The sequence below is a fragment of the Chanos chanos genome, chromosome 9 (genome assembly GCF_902362185.1).
Source record: "Chanos chanos chromosome 9, fChaCha1.1, whole genome shotgun sequence".
In the NCBI taxonomy this organism is placed as follows: Eukaryota; Metazoa; Chordata; class Actinopteri; order Gonorynchiformes; family Chanidae; genus Chanos; species Chanos chanos.
In genome coordinates, this window is record NC_044503.1 from 21,494,516 (window position 1) to 21,514,426 (window position 19,911).

Below are 19,911 nucleotides of genomic sequence, written 5' to 3' on the forward strand. Positions count from 1 at the left end.
GATTTACAGAAAAGAAAGCTTGGAGCTGGCTTGTAGATTTGTAGAATGGCCCAGATTCAAATAGTCCGCCATGACTCTAACAGCTAAAAAACATTGACGTAAAAGCATTCTTGTTTTAGCGGAGAACATAATTAAATAACTGGTGCTTCTTAGTCATGAATTCTTGTGGTGTGTTGAGAAATGGCACGACTTCATGCCATTTCTCGTAAGCATTTCCGTTGCAGTCGAATGAAATCTTATCCAAAATGTTTAACACATTTTAAATCAGTGTAGATTGGACTTCAGAAATCATTGTTCTTTGGACAGACTGAAAAGAAGCTTTCAAGGGAAATAAAATTAGAAATCTCACAATACTGCTGACAGAAGCTTCATAAACACACACACACGCACACACACACAAAAACATTTTTGTATAAAATGTTCAAATTTGGAGGAAAAAAATGCCGGTATGATCCCAGTTCTGATTATTTGTGTGTTGTGGTTATTGATATTTAGATTTAGAAAAGAAACAATAAAGGAGCTTGAGTACAAATATTCCTTCCTGAATGATGCACGTGAATGCGGAATGTACGCTTGGGGAAAAAAAACAAAACAAAACAGAACATTATGCTCTGATATGACTCTGTGTCCTGGTACTTTGAATTTGTTTAGGACTGTAAAACAGCTTTACATACTCATACCTTTCTGGTGTGGGGGGAGAGAGGGGAGGTTGGTGGTCTTAAAGGGGAGGGATTGAGCTGCATATGGAGGATGGAGCTTTGACAGGGGCCATATTGTCTCGGCAGAAAGGTTCTGCCTTTGATGTTCACCGGGTCTGGGCCTGTCCTCGGGCCGCAGAGACGTGTAAACAGTTCTCCAGTTATGATTTTCCCGTATGTGTGGCCTTGGGCCGAGAACCACGGGGAGGCTCTGGGAGAATTTATGGAACATATCTGACGTTACGTTTCGTTTGTTTGCTTTTTTTTCGCCCTCCCTGCCTGCTCAGAGTCAGGCCACCTGTTTCATGTTAGACGTTAATTGTGCTGGGAGTGTTAAGCGCTTCGGCGTTACCCACTCTGAGGGCCTCCAAGCTTTTAGCCCTCTTGTTAAGAATGATTAGAGAAGCACTTTTATAGCTGTTATTTTTATTTATTTATTTCATTTTATTCATCTAGTAACTGTGGTTTTTGCTTTTGTGCTGTTATTGTTCCGATGCTGAGGCAAAACTGGATGCGTGTTAGGATTTCTGCAGTCTCCCCTCCACATGTGACTGGTATTGACATGAGGTGCCAAAGGTGCTTCAGATTGAATATTGATAGAGTACAGCTCACTTCTCATCTTCCTTTCTCTCTTATTGACTCAACTATGCAAGGAATGCATCCACAGCACTAGAACTTGGCTGCCTGCTGACAGCCTGGAGTAGAGAGACTGTCCAAAACAGAGAGGAGAGCGAAAAGGTTGTGTAGGAGAGAGAGAGAGGGAGGGAGAGAGACAGAGAGAGAGAGAGAGAGAGAGAGAGAGAGAGAGAGAGAAGGAGAGAAAGGGACAGAAAATAGAGGAAGAAAATGTTCTGAGGTTTTATATTTCTGGATACGGTTTGGATTGAAATAATATCTCTGTATGTTTTGATAATCAGAATAAATCTAGAGTCAAGTCCGTGACTGAGAGAGAGGATAACCCGTGGGAGTCCGATGAGGGGATTGCTTGTAATTATCACGTAATCCAAAAATGCAGGAGAGAAGGGGAAAAGAAAGTTAAATAAGTCAGCAGATTTGAATTCCCTGTTCAAAAACATGTGAAACGGACACACACGAATTCACAAGTACCCAGTTATATTCTAGAGCTAAGCAGAGAGCAATGGTACAGCATAAAGACAAGAAACACCATAGCGATTCAAGACACCTTAGACCTGATCTGGATCACAAACACTTATCAGCTCTAAAAATGAATAAGGTAATTAATCAAGAGCAAATGTTTGAAACCCAGGGGTAGCACACTAGTGAATGAAATTCTATGGGAGCACCGCTGGCCATATTTACTGAGTGACTGAGTAGGTCAGGTTCCTAACAGCTGCGTGGACAGTTAAGAAAATGATGCTGTCTTCCAAGCGTGTTACAGTGTTTGACAGTACGGTGCAAATAAGACTGTGGGAATGACTGGAGGATAAGACTGGAGGATAAGACTGGAGGATAAGACTGGAGGAAAATGAGTCCCTGGTTCTACCTGTGGCATGCGTGGCAGTGTCAGTCAGTTGCAGCGTTGCCAGATGGGACATGTTAAAATATCGTACCAGAGGCTTAGTATTATCGTATTTTGAGGAAAATTATCGTACGCGAGTCATAACCAAGAGAACAAATAGGCGTAAATGTGTAATTTCAGAAAACACGTATTTATTGAGACGAACGACTTTTTGACACCGCCTACAAATCTAGCCACATTGTTTAAAAAAAAAAAACAGAATTAAAAATGCTGACATAGTTCTATGATGTGTGGAAGGGGGTGGTCTTTCAGGACTCACTCTAATAATATGCCTAAACACTGAAAACAAAAGCATAGCTGTTAAACTAAAGTTTATAATAGTAAGTGCAGTCATGCTCATCATCACAACAAGAATGACTGGCTGGAGAGTGTGAGAAGAGATGCGTAAACACAGACGTAGGATCCATATTTTACTATCCCGATCGTGTCGGGAAATGAATTAAAATGAGATAGCCTTGACTGATTACAGTCACTAATACTAAGTGTCACTAAATGATCAAATTATCATACATCATGGGACTTTTGGCTTTATTGATCATACATTGTGCAGAGGGCAAAATTATTGTACAAACACGATAATTATCCTACATCTGGCAACGCTGGTCACTTGAGATATTGGTGCCAAGGTGAGGTTTATTAGACCACAAGTTACTGGGTAATCCAAATTTACAGTAAGAGTAAATAAGCTAACCCCATCCAATCCCAACTAAAGTCAATCCAATACTCAATGTGATGCGGCTGATGGCTGATGGTTGAAATGCAACTGAATTATTACTGTGTAAATGAAACTCAAAATTTTCTTTCTCATGCATATGAAAACTGGACTCCATGCAAACATCTTAAAAAAGAAAGAAAGAAAGAAAGAAAGAAAGAAAGAAAAGCAAACCTCACGAGAGCTGCACCGGTCAAGAGCACTCAGTATCCACCTCATCATTTGCGTTTCACTGCACATGGCAAAACCCAGAGGGACGGAGCAAACCTTCATTAATATTTCATTCCTTTAAAGATGCGTTGATTTTTCTGCGTGCATGAAAACGCTGTTTGCATACACGAGCCTCTTCGCATGAGGTTAGCATCATCAGCTGATTTGGCACATGCCTTGTTCCAGATGGCGAGGGCCCGCACATCACAGATCTCAGAGGTGAATCCTCCCCTCACACCTGAACAAAGGTCAGCTCCTGATGCATACACGATGGGCCTTGCCCCGCTTCTGCTGTGTCCTTTTACACTTTCAGAATCCTCCTGCCACCCCCCCACCTCCCCAGTTCTCACGGACAAAAGAAAATTACAGCGGAAAGAGCCCTTCATGGCATGACCTTTACAGGATTTTCTTTTTTTTTAATTTCCCTTTCTCTGTGATGATATAGCAAACAAAAAGAAAGAAAGAAAAAAACCCAAAAAGTTTGCACATCTTTGTGTAAAGTCATTGGCATTGTTATGTGGTTGTAAATATACCTATTGTCACTATGACGCTACAGTGATCATACTGTGTGTGCTCTAGCACCCACACTCACACCAAACTACAGCGTAAAGAATTTAACAGGGCTACGTCAGTTCATGTGCTTTGTTTGTGGAGATTCTGCTAAACAGTGTCAATGCAGGAAGCTTCTTCTTCTTCTTCTTCTTCTTCTTCTTCTTCTTCTTCTTCTTCTTCTTCTTCTTCATCTTCGAATGCTTCTGAACTATGAACTATTCTTTACTGAACTATGAAATGCCCTTACTCTGACTCTTTGGTGAGTCACAGTAAGGAGTCTTAAGGACTTGAGTCTTATAAACATCTCTGTAAGTTGATCAGTTCACAAACTATGAGAACGTACAGGAGTGAGTCTGCAGCAGTCGCTCATAAATGTCCATAAACCTCATTGTAAAGTCATAGAATGGATAATAAATCAAAACATTTGTGTAAACAGTTTACACATACTACATATAGACAGTTTACCGTCAAATCTCTGCATAAGAATGTTTTATAAACAAGGACTCTAACTTTGCATTTTTTTTTTTTTTTGTTAAACAAAGTGCTATACATGTGTAGTAAAAGCTGCTTAATGATAATCATCTCTTCAAAAGATTCTAACACTATCAGGACCTCCACTTTGCTGATCCTTATGTGGAGTTTGTAATAAACCATGATTAATTGTTCTGTCTCAGTTACCAATCATCAAATTACCCACTCTATCAGAACCAGAGAAACCACAAGACCCTCTGCTGGTCCTCTCACCACTAACCCCCTCCTCAACCTGTCTGTATCTGCCTCCCCTCCTCCTTCTGTCTGGGGCCCCCTTCACCCTACTCTGGCCCCTCCCTCTGGGCCCCCTTCACTCTACCCTGGTTGTGCCTGGCAGAGGGTCTGTTGAGGCTTGGCAGAGGCCAAGGTTTACCTCATATAACCCCATTTTAGGTAACACCTCCACTTTGCCAAAGCTTGCTGCATGAGAGACAGAGAGAGAGAGAGAGAGAGAGAGAGAGAGAGAGAGAGAGAGAGAGAGAGAGAGAACCATACATAGCACACACAGTCTTCTATCTGTCTCTCTGGCTTTGTTTCATTCGCGGCATAACGGAGGCAGACTATATCTTTTGCCTGCCTTTCGGATTACACACTGAAAGACTGTAGTCTCCTCTGCCTTGTTCTTTAATAATAATGACTACAGTGAGAGACAGGGGGAGAGAGGTGAGGATGGATGTGAGGGGAGCTGTTTTTAAAACCCAATCAATGATTCTGTGTCAGCTCGGGTGCTGGGGTCTTGGCTGTGAGGAAGAATGAGTGTTTCTCTTCCTCAGTGAGGATTTTGGATTTTGTGTCCTCTTTACTTGTGCAGTAAAGGCCTTAAATTTAGAGTCTACGCTCTGTGTAAAGCTCAGATTTTCTTGAAAATCTGCCCTTGAAACACAGATTATGGATTATGGATTACCGATTACTGATTACTGATTCATCTGTGACACCTTGCCTGCATTGCCGTGGTGATGTCACATGTTGTCATGTATTGTACTAAACATGCTTTAATTAGAGAGATGTAAACGAGCTTGCTGAGTTCTCTTAAAGCAATTTTAAAGCCTTACTGAAATTGGTAAGAGGAGAAACAAAAAAATCTTTTAGATACTGATGTGTGTGCCATTGGCACTTCAGGTTTATTTTGCACCAGAGCAAAACCTTTAAGTGTTTTCAAACACATACTGTGAGTTTAACCCTGGTTGTTCTGTGGAATAGGAAAATAAAGGTACAGTAATTCAGTGAAGCTAAGGACGTGAAATACCAAATATCCTGTTATGACGCTGAGGTTTGTCTGAAGAGTAATGACCTTCAAGTCACGAGCGAGCACCTGAGGTCTGCTTTGCGGGTTCCTGCGTGGTCGCCTGGTAGCTGTCAAGCTCGCTGTCAGTGTGAATGAGAACCGCATGCAGCTGGCAAGAATTAGCCCTGCAACTCTATTACCGGAGAAAGGCACATTGCGTGATCCGGAGTCTGTACAGCTATTAAAACCTCATGGTTGATGTTAGGTGACCTCTTGTGTAGAGTAAGCAGAGAGGGAACAAATCATCATCGGCGGGGAAAAAGAGAGAGAGGAGAGAGAGGAGAAGGAGGGAGGAGGCTGGAACCACTTCCATCTCTTTACCTCATTTCTCCCCTGTTGGCCTCCTCATATGGAAACATGTTATTCTATAGTCTTCTGGACTCTGGGGATCTCTGTTGACTTATACGTTTCTCTTGCACGTACAGTGGAGGAAACAGACTGCGGTCCTCATCGCTCCAACGACTGCTGTTTTTTTTTTTTTTTTGTTATTTTTTTTGGTTTTTTACATTTTATTGGGAGCACCATGAAAGTTCAGAATTGAAGGTGTTTAGGAATATCTCCACACTTTTAAGGTTTAATTGGTGGGGTTCCCAAATATTGACTGATTCAACCTCCTGAATGTGGGTAGAGTGCTTACTATGATAGAGAATCCACTCATTAAAATGTGAAGTGGGGCATTTAGAATTATGTCCATGTCCATGACCTCTTATCAGAATGCACAGCCGCAGTTCCCATCAGGCTTCGACTGATCGACATGTTGTCAGGGAAATCAGATTTCACTGGGTATCTCTATACTTGACATACTCTCTGACTTCATTTACCACCAGTAAATGAATACTGAGCAAACCCTGTACTCCTATTAGAAAGATTCGCTGACAGAACGAGCAGAGAGATTCATTCACCTGTTTTGTCACTACGACATATTTGAAAAACAAAAGCAGAATTTCTGAGCACACATAACATTTGCACTTAGTTTGAACCCCCTCCCTCTTCCCCCACCCTGCACAATTACGAGTTTCTTTTGATTATGCCCTAATAAGTTAAGCCGGGGGTTCTCCAGAGGCTTGTCATGAATGCAGCATACGGACATCTGTTGGTTTAAGACTTATTTCAGATCAGTTTGAGTTTGGAAAAAAAAAAAAAAAAACACAACTATGACACACTCAGAAATGCTTACAATAAAAGCAAACAGATGCCACCGCTTTTGGAAATAATCCTTGTCTGGACAAAACATGCCACGCCATTAGTCACAAATAACTTTTTGAATTGTTAAAACTCCTTAGGGACAGCAATAAGTCAAACTGTTTATACAAAGTACCCTGTAGATCGCACATTTTTTTTCTCTAAACAGTAACACAAAATCATAAATAAGGCTGAAAAATTGTATGCATACAGCCTCTTATAGAGGAGTGCAGCCCAAGTTCAAAAATCCAGACATTGTGTTGATCTATATAAAAGCCAAGAGAGGACCTGTAGGAATTTGATACCGGAAGCTTTATCCTTGGGTAACATTGAAATTATGAGCGGTACACATTTTAGGCATACTTCCCTATGACAACTGTCCCCTCCCCAGAGGTCCAGACGTCCACGGTGGCAGTGGAAGGTGGCTTAGCCTCCCACACTTTTAACTGAGTTTGGACCTTCTGCAGGCCTACCAGGATCGCTCCCATCTTGCCTGGGGACTTTACATTTTCAGTAAATCATCGAAACCTGACTTGTTCAGAGATTCTTTGGCGAGTAATATCTACCCCGAGAAGCAAAAGTCGATGTGTTCGAGCAGAAGTTGACCGAAGAGGAAGTGACAGCGTGTTTGCAGTGGGGCTTGGGTTGAGGGAAACAGTTTGGTCTGAGGGTTTTCGGTCCGTGGAGCCAGGTAAAGGTAATGGTGCTGAACAGGAACTACAAGAGAACCGTAGGCCATGGGAACCTAGGAGAAGATTTGCAGTTCAGAGCCCTCTGGATATGCAATCAAATTAATATTGATAAGGAACAATATTTGGGGTGGAACGCAAAACGTATAGAGACAGACTGATGGATAAACAGGGTTTTCTGAGGGTGTTGAGTTGCTCTCAATCCATTTGGCTCACTGACAGCCAACAGATCTTTAACAGTGAATTCACCAGAGAGAGAGAGAGAGTCTAAGCAGCGGATTAATGCGAATTCCATAAGTGAAAGTACTGCACATGAAGGTATGCGATTTACCCCCCTTGACTTCTAAAATAAACCAACAATTCTCAGGAATTCAGCCCCAGGAATACCTTTGCATCCTAATGTTACATGGGAGAGCCAACAATGTCCTCATTTGTTTTCTGCCGCGATGATAAAAAGGAGGCCAGATTCTGGGGCTTGAGGGGGTATGAGGTGGGTAATCTCTTGACCCCGGTGCACTTCCTAAATGTTATCCATCATGTAACTTGCTCAAGGAGCAAATGCCTCAGCAAAAACAGGCCTCGACACTCACACAGCAGAGCGTCTGGGGAGCCCTGAATTACTCCGGGGCCGTGGATCTCTGGACTGTTCTCACCGGCATCACTGAATGCACCCATCTGTCTCGTGTGTGGTGTCACCCACCATAAATTAGGACTTAGCTTACCTTCAGTGCTATAACTAGCTAGCAGGCAAACGTCCACTGAATATTTGAGACCGTGTCTGGCTAGTTAAAAGTTAGGAACTGACCAGTGTCTATGAGGTTCTTCTTTTTGTATATTAATGTGGTGAAGTCCTTGCCGTTGTTTTTACGGATGTGTGGCGATCTGGGTGATATATTGATTATGTAGCAGCTGATAAATATTTCCATTCGACTGGTACAGCTGCCTGTTGGATCCTGTGTCACACTTTCAATGTTCTCACGGCTGACTGTGAAACCTCCCAGAGAGCTTATTCAGATGTCACAGTTTGACGTTTAAGACTACACTTCACTCCAAAGCTTCATCTCATGAGTTTTCTCAAGACATGGACAAAGACTGAAGTGTTCTCATTCTTAACTCTGTAAAATTACAGCAGCAACTTCTCCATTCAGACACAACCTACACGCATGCACACAAACAACAACAACAAAAACAATTCATCAGGAACAAACAGCAGCCTAAACCTACATAAGGTTGGCAAGATTGTTTAAATAATCAGACCATGGTAAGATAAAAAAAAAAGAAAGAAAGAAAAACCCCAAAAACAAAACAAAGACCAACTCCCACCCCAACACCCCCCACCCCACCCCCTAAAACCTCAGAGACATCATTTTGCTCTCAAGAACCTTCTACATTCTCAAAACAGCCTTTTCACTGAAGTGTTTCTCAACTCATTGCTCAAGGCTCCACTGACCTGTACATTGTGTTCTCAGTTTTGCACTAACACACCTGATGCAAATGATCAACAGCCTGGTAATTAGCTGGTCAGCTGATGCAGCTGAAACAATAAATAAGCAAAGAACGGCGGCGTTGAGAATGGTGTTGAGAAACATTGGTCTACGTGACTAATTCACAACACACACACAGGAGAGAGAGAGAGAGAGAGAGAGAGAGAGAGAGAGAGAGAGAGAGAGAGAGAGAGAGAGAGAGAGAGAGACAGAGAGAGATGCAATTCTACCAACTTTAGCACCAAGCCTGTTGGAACAAAAATATTATGCCACTTTTCTCATAAACAAAAGAGTTCAAATGCCTACAAATGAGTAAGAAAGTAGGTAAGTAAGTAAGTAAATAAATAAACATTTAGAAAACAGACAAGTTTTTGAGAGTATATATTTTGAATGATTATAATAGTGGAAAATGTATTTCAGCTCTTGCAAAATAACTTCAGAAAGCCAGAGACAAATAACATATCTCATGTTTGTCAAAAACACGGTCTGTCATCTCCTGCTATTTCAAGAGTTGCGCTATCCAGACACTGTCATCCTTCTGAGTCAAGCTCTGCTGTAAAACTTGTCTGTGAAGTATTCTGGGTCTGGAGAGCCTAAGCTCCTTCAGTTTCAGTGAACAGCATTGTGACTGGGCAATTTCCTCAGTCATTACTTGACTTCATATGGTTTGACCTCATTGTGATGTCACTCAGTCTACTGATCTCACTGCTGGTCCTACTGGTGAACACCAGTGAAGCTCATTTCAGTCTGAACAAAGTATCTGGATCCAACAATGTTTCCTCCTCTTTCATGTCTGTCAATCTCTCTTTTCCCTCTCTCTCCCTCTCTCTCGCTCTCTCTTTCTCTGTCTCCTTCTCTCTCTCTCTCTCTTTCTCTCTCTCCCTCTGTATGCTCTCAATGTATACATGAGACCAACAAAAAGATAGATTGGTAAAAGGCAAAAAATCTGGCAATTAGCAAGAAGAAAGCGATGAAAAACAATCTGCCTTTAAAGGCTTGAAACTTCTGAAAAAGTGATACTCTCTACTCATCTACTCTGTCTCATCTCTCTCTTTCTCTGTCCAACAAAGTCAAAAAGTACACAGTGCCCTCTTAGGCAGAAACACAGTGTGGTGCAGAGAGAGAGAGAGAGAGAGAGAGAGAGAGAGAGACAGACTGAGAGAAGGAGAGAGAGACAGACAGACAGACAGAGACAAAGAGAGGATGAGGGAGTGACAGAGAGAGACAGGGACAATGAGAGAAGGAGAGACGGAGAAACAGAGACAGTGAGAAAAAGAAAGAGAGAGAGAGCAAGACAGACAGACAGACAGACAGACAGAGATAAATAGAGAGAGAGAGAGAGAGAGAGCAAGCCCAAGCCAACAAGCTGCTTAAAGCCCTGCATTTCAAAAGTCCATTTGCTAATCTGACATCACTCAATTCATTAGCAGGGTCTCAGTGCCTGCTACAGTCCCTGGCCTGGAAATTTGAGCTGTTGCTTTCGATACAAACACATTGATTAAAGGCTCTCTCTTGAGAAAACAAGCCCGGGCATAAAGTCACTTAATTCCCGTAGATAGAGGGTAGCACCTGGAACAAGGAGTACTCAAGCTGGAACTGATACAGATCGGTTGTGTCTGCATAGAGGATTCTCTTTGCACATTGACTGAAGATCCTGTACTCCCCAGTGCTCTCCGTGCCCTACAGAAACAGAACATATAGCTCTTCTCTCTCCAAAAAGATCAGTTTCAGCTTTCTTTCTGTCAGTTGCTTGATGGAGAGAAAGAAAATCAGCAGAAAGCCATGTATACTATAAATCTGTAGGATCTATTGAGGAGCTGTGAGGTTGCTTTTTTTTTTTTTTTTTTTTTTAATAAAAGTCAACGTTAACTTATCAGGCATCACACAGGATCATCTGAGTGATCCACTAAACTAAGGAAGTTGTGGCTCAGTGATGTCTTGGGTCACCTGTCACCAAGAGCTGCATCATGTGAAACAGTGACCTCATCTGGCAGTGAAACTGAATTCTTAGGCATTACATCATTATAAAGGTAAAGAATCTAGTCTTTTTTTTTCAGCCAGAGTAAAAGATGGAGGAAAACAGGACCAAAGTAGAGCAGCGTTCCGTCAGAATGAGATAGACAGTCTCTTACCACACAAATAGTATGTGCGAGCGTGTGTGTGTGTACCTGCATTTGTGGATACGTGTGTGTGTGTGTGTGTGTTTGTGTGTATTTGTGATTAAAATATCATGTCCTCTTCATGTATGTTGTACGTAGGTGAGTCAAAGTGTCTTTGTTTGAGTTCATAGGCATTCCCAATGCGGCCGTGTATGTGTGTGTGTGTGTGTGTGTGTGTGTGTGTGTAAAGACTCAAGGGGGCCAAGCTTTTCCACTGTCTTTCCATTTAAGATGTCATGACCATGATGGCTCAAAACACACAGCTCCCCCGAACTATACTTACACTATATCTTATTTTGGTATGCCTAAAATGGATTTTTCCAGTAACATCTTTTGCTGTCAAACAGATCTTTATTAATAACAATTATTATCTCAGAGTCAGATTTGTTATACTTAACACTGTACAAAAGATATAAACACTTATTTCAAGGGAAGAAACTCTTAACGTCACAGCCTGGAAATGGTAGAACATCAAAGACAAAGACACAAGCTTGTATACATGATTTGCACCTCCAGACCCTCTCATTTTACATTGTGAGCGTATCCACTGATTGAGCAAGAGAAATGTCTTCTCTGGGTATTTTTGGCCAGAAAGCTAAACCGATTATCTGCTGAAATGAACAGGGAATACCGTCGATCTCTGTGCCCAGGTTACTATTATTCTCGATAATATAGAAACACATCTGTCCCATCTCAGTGTGTATTACTGTACACATACATCAGTGTGTGTGTGCGTGTGTGTGTGTGTGTGTGTGTGTGTGTGTGTGTGTACGTGTGTGTGTGTGTGTGTGTGTGTGTGGATGCATTTCTGAAGCTAGTATGCAGATAAACGAAAGAAAAAGATAGCCAAAGACGGAGAGAGAGAGAAGAGAGAGAAAGAGAGAGAGAAGAGAGAGAGAACTACCCCCAAGAGGAGCTGCGTGTGTGGCAGTGAATAAACGAGTGAGTCTTGGCGTTCTGCCTGCTCTCCAATCTGCTGATGGCCGGGGCTCGTGACGCCCAGGGAAGCAGGAGCCATTTTTAGCGATGAGGTCATCCTTAATTAAGCAAACAAAATCAAGTCAGCTGTGCCACTCCAATTCGTTATCTCCAACTCATCTTCAAGGACAAGTGCTTTATCTTGTTTTAATTGAATCCCACCCTGAACACCACTTGTACTGTGAGAGACTTTGGCAGAGAAAGGCGCGGGGGGGCACCACCAAAAAGAGGAAGGATACAATTGCTACATAAACAAAAGACAATAACACCTCCCCACCGACCCTAGGTACCTCTGATCCCCCCTGTATTTCTTCCCTCGCTTGGAGTGAGGGATGGGACTAACAGTGGCGAAAGATGGGGTGGTGTGGGGCTGGGGTTGGGGGGTGTCGGCCGGCGATTGATCCATGATAAGCGCGGTGGCAGGAGGGGGGTTGAGCCAGAGGGATGAAACGGAGATGAAAATAAAGAAGATCAAAGGGCCGTTGCCAGCGCGCGTCTGACAGCCGAGCTGTGAGATGACATCACCGGGGCCGCGGTGTTGCCAGAGAAAACAGAGAGCAAGTGCCAGGGAACGGCGTCTCGCTCTCCGCGTCCAACTTTGCCGAGACTTCCATCATGCGTCGTCTCGGAAACCCGCGGGATGCAAATAGACTCTCTCTCTCTCTCTCTCTCTCACTCTCTCTGACATTTCTTTTTTTTTCTCCTTTTCCCCTTCCCTGAGTCCTTAATTAGGGATTTGTGAAAAAGCAGCGTGCTCGTGTCTCCAGAATGTGTTAGCATGGCCCCTACTGCATGTTTGACGATAATCAGTCTCACAAAACAAATTAACACAAATTTTTACATCATAGTATGTTAATAAAGAGAGCTTAAAAGTCACAGTGCTAAATTTAAGGCTTTTGATCTCCAGAGCCATCTTTATACACCATTACGTCATGTCATCACCCTCCCGAGGAGCTTCACATGTCTGTCATATGCTTATTTTATTACGCCAGCTCCATTGCGGGCTTTTTTGTACTTTGTGTCATTCACCTAAACTGACACTAGAATAATTTTACTCATGTTTCATTCTTTCATGTTGTTTTCCCCTCTTGTTTATCTTGCATGAGTGTACTCAGGAGACCCTACCGACACAGACAATGCATCAGCTGTTTTTTTTTTTTTCTTTTCTCTTTTTTAACAAAGGGAGAAATCTCAATTTTCTAGAAAACTTCATGTTGATACAGACTCTACATTCCAAATGTTTTTATATCTGAATAATATACTACGAACTATAAAACCCTTTTTGGTTTTTGTTGATAGAACAACACTACCTGGAGACGTCTCATGGTGGGAGGGAAAAAAAAAAGTTTATTGCAAGTCTCATTTTCAGAACTCAGTTTCATCTAGAACCATCTATGTAAAATATCATCTGCTGTTAGTTCAGACAAGATTTACATCCTCGAATGCTAATTAGCTCAGTTCTGAGCCTCATCTCTGCCCGTTTATCTGAAAGATGTGACACTGACTATGGATGCCATCTAGAGGTCTTAGCAGGTGCCAGAGACAAACTACAGTAAACGAACCCGTGATAAAGCAAGCGGATAACCTGGGATAAGCCCAGAAGGTACACCAGACATTAAACAAGCAGATAATCCAGGAACAAACCTAGGAGATGAAGTATTTTGGCCTCATAAAATAATCCCCCAAACAGCTGTCAGTATCAAACAAAAATAATATATTTAATTTTAGCTGTCATTTATCACTGTATATTAATTACAATGACACAGTCATCAGAGATAAACCAGTCACAAGTAGTTTCTAACAATTGCTAAATTAGTTTCAAACAATTTCTGTCTCCTCAAGTAAAAACGCTTAAAGTGATCTCACACTGGATATTATACCTGTTGTTCTTTACATAGCTACTAGCCAACATTGTGATATGTAGTCCCATTTAGAGCACTGGCAATCCGGATTTGGTAATCTTGAAAAGTCTGTATCTGGATCAGGGCGATCCAATCCAACGTTGCTTTGAAAAACTTGAAATAAGATGGATTACCTGATCCTGGATAGCAAAACATGGGATTTCCAAATCCAGATCATTCTGATCCAGATTAAACTTTTTGAACAACTGGGCCCAGAATACCAATAGTATATATTCCCGTTGGTATAAAAACATATAAATGTATTAAAGGTAAGCTGTACAAAAGATAAATTAACTGAATATTGAATTTCACTGATTCCCTTAGAACAATTCAATCAGTGCCGTTGGATGATTTGCTTCATCTCACTCTTGACCTGACAAATCAGAGTGCTTTACATCAGACTTTTGTTTCCTTTCCTGTCCTTTCCACTGAAATTCAAACCCATGATGCTCTGCACTGGAGTGCACTAAATGCAGGGGTGTTACCAACTGAACTGTCCATATATATATATATATATATATATTATTATTATTTATTTATTTATTTATTTATTTACTCATACTTATATATCAGTGAATAATTCATACTCATGCCAAATTTGAATTTATAGTGAGTTTTTATTTGAGCAATAGGTTTTGTCTGGCTGGAAATGACAAACAATGTTTCTTTCTCACATTTTTGCTGAAAATGCCATGTCCAAAATTGTTGATACCCCTTGAAATCATTTTTAATTTCTGAGAAAGTGCAAGCTTCTATAACATTCCAAATAGTCCTGGTCATTTCTATCATGTTCTAGAGCACTCTAATCAACTATGAATTGAGACCAGCTCATACAGTAGTTCCCTAGTTTGTTACCAGTCAATTACAAGTCATGGCTAAAACCAAAGAGCTTAGTGAGGACCTCCGGTTACACATTGTGGTTGCTCACAAGATGGGTAAAGGCTGTAAAACCATATCCAAGTGTTTTCAGGTGCCAGTGGCCACAGTGCAGAGCATAATCTAAAAGTACAAAGAGTTCCACACTGCGAAAAATCTCAAAGGGCAGGGTAGGAAGCCAAAAGTGACCCCTGCACTGGCATAAATGGCAGTATGAGAGGCCAAGAAGAATCCAAGGATCACCACCAAGGCCATCCTGATGAATCTGAGGAATTCTGGTACCAGCATCTCAAGGCAGACACTCCAGCGGACACTGCACAAGGCTGGTCTCCGTGGACGCCGACCAAGGAGGACTCCACTTCTCCAAGACAGAAAAGAAGAAAGCTTTTGGTCATCGATTCTGTGGTCGGATGACCTAAAGCTTTCTTCTTTGTCCAGGTTAGCTTTTGCAAAGGCAAGGCAAGCTTTTGTGTGCCTGTCTTGGAGAAGTGGAGTCTTTGTCGTCTGTAGTTTATTAAGGGCTGGTGCAGATTACATGTTGTTTTTATTCTGAAGTTCAATACTTGATATGATACAATGCTATGACATCACTGAGGCTCTGTGCAAAAGCTCTGTGGATCTTTTGTTTATCAATGTTAAAGATCTAGATTAGGGTTTTTTTTGTTTGTTTGTTTGTTTGTTTTCCAGAACTGACTACCGAAAGCCAGTCACCAATATGTGATCATTCAAATTCAAACTTAAACATAATTGTTTAGTTTTCCCCAGTTGCTCAGCAAGAAGAAAAAAAAAGTTTTGTAAGGGCCAAGCCACAAAGTATGTGAGCCATTAAAGTGTAGCACTCATCAAAATATGTCTGCCCAACATCAGTAATTCTGTCCTCATCGCCTCATATCAGTTATCCATCGACTTCGTCATCGACTCAGGGTGACAAATACACACGTGAATCAAATGTCTTTAAGCACTCTTAGAAAAAAAAAAGAGTCTGTTTTCTACTCAGTGTGGGCAGAATGGGAGGAGTGGGACAATTGTAAGGAAATGAATATTCTGAGTGAATTAGTACACTGAGACAGAAATTAATAATTTGCCACGAGATTACAGACGTAGTTATTGGTTAGAATGATTACCACCTCATTGTGGTTTACTGGTGTAGGAGTTTTTCAGGGAATTCAGAGGGTCCCTAACAATGTGTACAAGAGGAAAGGACAAGATTAATGCTTCTCTGTATCTTTCTACCTCACCCAGCAGATCATCATGTCAGACCAAAGAAAGCTGAGATTTTCCAATATCCCAACCTTGTGTTTATGATGCATCTAAACTTCTAAACGCTGTAGATATATCGTTTCACTTCATGCCAAAGATTTTCAAATGTTAGCAGTAAAACATGCAAGGAGTATTTAATTAACTTGCTAGCTAAAGCAGGGAGCCCCCCTCAAAACAAACAAACAAACTGTCAAAAAAAAAGAAAAGAAAAAAAGGTTCAATTCAAATTCTAATGAAGAGATTTTATACATGTCTTTGACTCCAAGTTTCTAGCTTGACTGTTGCAAAACATGAACAGTCTCATAGCCGTAATAATCCGTTTCTGTAATTCGAATCACCTGCAATAAGCATCTGTTATTGAAGCACTCAGTCTGTGCTCAGGGTTTTGGAGTCCGTCCACTGTGAATGCAAAAGCCATTTAGCAGAGAGTGGACTGCTGCAGGACAGTCTAATACACACCACAAAATTTCAGATAAACTGTTTAAGATATAAAGTTGACTCTATTTTGCAGTGCACTCAAATCACTCAACAGTTACACAAAACTGCTGTGTGGGCCAGTCTCTTTAACAGTTCAGTTTTTGATCGCCTGGATCGTCAAGAAAGTCCAAGTCTCCTCTGCTGTTAAAAATCCACCAGGCAACCTTGGTTTATGGTGGATGGGGAGGCAAGGAAAAGCGGGTGGGGCACAAGTTCAAAATCTGCTGTCCCCATTTTGTCGACACACAGGAATTCGACGTTGCTTTTATGACAAATGGAGTATTACTACACAAGATATGCATTTCAAGGGATGGAATGTCCTGAAATTATATGGCATTTCTCAGCCTGGTTTTCAGCCTGTATCACAACATCTGTCATCGCTGATACTAAATACCTCTTTCTTAGATTTTACTGGCAGGGACATGTGTCTCCAAGCCGGTGTGTTTCCAAAGGATTGCTGATTTTTTCTTAAAATAAATCTCCCATTATTCCCTCAATCCTGTGGTTGTCCTGGTCCAACTTTGCATCATCACAGCTGATACCCCTCTCAGAGAACAATGAACACATTTATTCTATACTCTATAAAACATCCACCTTTCGATCTTTGTGTTTTATGGTATATTACAGATAGTAATGTTTCAATCAGAGAGCCCGGACGTTCTTGATTAAGCATCATACAATAGTTGGTGGCTTAAAATCTTGAAAAGTTCATGATCAAAGATGAAAAAAGTACCGTCTGCTCATCTTGGTGAGTTTCTACTGAGGAGAGGAGCATACCACACCATACCAATAAAGTTTAGGATTTAAGACTGACAGTCAAGTCCAAGTTTTCCTTTTTTCTTTCTTTCTTTCTTTTCTCTTCTTCACTTGGAGGAAGTTGAAAGGATCTCTCACTTTTCCTCTGGCCATGGACTAAATGGAATTTATGAGGCACACGGTAAAGAGAGGTGTGAGTCACCCACCATATGCCCCCCTCCGTTTCAGTCCTGACTGACACACCCCATGCCAAGAGACACTTTTGTGCACTGGCTCTGCTCATCAAAAACTCCTTCTGGAGAGACATATCACCCTCGACCTCTTCGATGACTAAAACTGGTCATTTCTATTTTCCCCCCTTCTCTCCCCCCCCAGTCTTCTTTTTCTGTTCATTATTAAATTCCTATCATCCGAGCTCTGACTCATCAAGTCTTGACTTAGGCGCAGGGGGTCATTGCCGATTATGGATTCTGCAAATTGCTTGACTCATTTCCACTCCTTCCTCCTTGTCCTCCTCAGTCTAGTGTAACCTTTTTCTTTGAAAATGTCTTGGCAGGGAAGCCTGACAGGCGAGGCTATCAGTTATCTGTGTTTTTAAAGGCTCGGTTCGGCACAGACGTCGTGACCGTGTCACATTCAGGCACTGGACAGAAACTGCCGTTTCCCAGCACTTGGGAAATTAGATTACTAATTATGTCACGACCGTAAGATTAGTGCGTTTCCTCTTAAATGAATTGACCTTTTCTTAAGAATAACAGCAAATAACAGAATTGTTGTGACTAGGGACCAGTGAAATCATTCATTAAAGTAATTCAGGAAACATATACCTATAAATTTTACGACAAAACATTTGGATAAGAACAAGGATTGCAGATCAAATTATTCATTAAAAAATAAAAAAAAATGCAATTACCAAACTGCACAGTAAACATATGACTTCATTCATGAAACACTCTTAAGGAGAATGAAAATGTGTTTCTTTGAAACTGGGCCATGGGTGTAGTTATCTGTCTTCAACTTTTCTCCCTTATGTGAATGCCTACCTGTGTAGACTTCAGCCTCTGAAGGATCCTCCACTCTCTTGTGCTGGATGATATAGTCAGAGACTTTGTAGCCAATGAGAGGTTCTACATCTACCCATTCCAGGGCCACCATAGTGCTGGAAGGTTCCAAGTGAGGAGCCAGTCGTAGGCTGCAAAAAACCCCAAAAAAAAAACAACAACAACAACAAAAAAAAAAGAAAAAAAAAGAAAAAAAAAACCATATACCTTAAGTATTATCATATTTCAAGATTTCACACTTATATAGACGATTATGACCTTACTCTAGGATTTCCACCTCTTACGGAAAGTGTACCAGCTATCGTGCTTTCTCAAGCTCACAGAATGACAGAACCATTAATCCTGGTGGTGTCAACTGTTACTTGCCAAAAATAATCACTTAATGATCTAAAGACCACTTAATTGTAAAAAAAAAAAACCCAAAACAAAAAGCAACACGCATTTAAAAAGTAACACTGTGAAGTTCTAAAAGTCACTCGGAGTTCTCTTGTCTAACGACTGTACGAAAGACGGGGGAGGAAGCACAGAATGTTCCAGTGCTTTCCTCTATAAGCTGTGGGGGTTAGCGGTGGTGATGAAACCGACTGACAGCAATTACAGAGTCGTCAGGTCTCCCATGGGTTCGAAGAGGTGATGGTGGTGGAGATGGGAGTCTAGGACAACCCGCAATGGTAGGGGGTTGGGGGTGGGGGATGGGGGTGGGGTGGTTGTGGGAGGCAGTGACTTACACCGGCTGGCGCAGGGGGCTACAGTTGGGCAGGCCGTCCTTGCCAAAGGCGCTGAGGTCACAGCGGCACCAGTTCTCGATTACGTCGCCTTTCCCCGTGCACCAGTATGAGCTCATTGTTGCACTCTTGAAGGCCTAAAGGAAGAATGAAAGAGAGCAGGTGAGAGAAAGTCAATTATCTCAGGTTGTTACCCTAATCCCTCTTCAAGCTCAAGCAGAGTGAGTCACCTGTGCTCTTGTCTCTGATATATCTACCTACAAAACCAACTTCATAGCTGCCATATACTCACAGATGTCACAGCTTTTGCTCCTCAGATGGATACAGTGGTGTCACTGAACCCCCCCAACCCCCCTTCCCACCTAAGAGTGTCTCAGCAGACTCTGTCCTGACACAGCCATGTCAAAATCTAATTAGCAAAGGTTTCGAAAAAGGTCAGTTGCATGTGCAGTTGCCTGTGACCATGGAAGGTACAGGTGTGATGTCAGAACCATAATGTCATGCACCCTGGTGTGAAATAGGGGTAAAAATAACTACCTGAGCTAACATATCATCTCATCCCTTTAGGCCATTCACATAGATACTTTTATGCTTAGACCACGAAAGCCCTTTCTGCTGATATTTTGATGACAATGACTGACGTGTAAACCCGTAAGATCTCTGCGTGTCATATGGAATATCACACTAAACATATTAGGAGGCCCTTAGACCTCAATATCAGGACAAAAACTCATCACAAATAGCATTATGTCTCAGACCAAAAGACTTCAGCCTTCCTCAAGCCATAATGCACTTAACCTGTGCTCGGACAAAACATATTTACCCTCTAAGGCGT

The 19,911-nt window shown here is 41.7% G+C and overlaps 1 protein-coding gene across 1 annotated transcript in view; it reads right to left on the reverse strand.

Moving 5' to 3' along the window:
- astn2 (astrotactin 2) overlaps nucleotides 1–19,911 on the reverse strand; it is a 324,099-nt gene that overhangs the window by 20,976 nt on the left and 283,212 nt on the right. The window contains exons 19-20 of the mRNA XM_030785297.1: nucleotides 19,080–19,213; nucleotides 18,334–18,482 (exon numbers count right to left, since the gene is read on the reverse strand). Coding sequence (XP_030641157.1) covers nucleotides 18,334–18,482; nucleotides 19,080–19,213 — 283 coding nt within the window. The remainder of the gene's footprint in view (nucleotides 1–18,333; nucleotides 18,483–19,079; nucleotides 19,214–19,911) is intronic.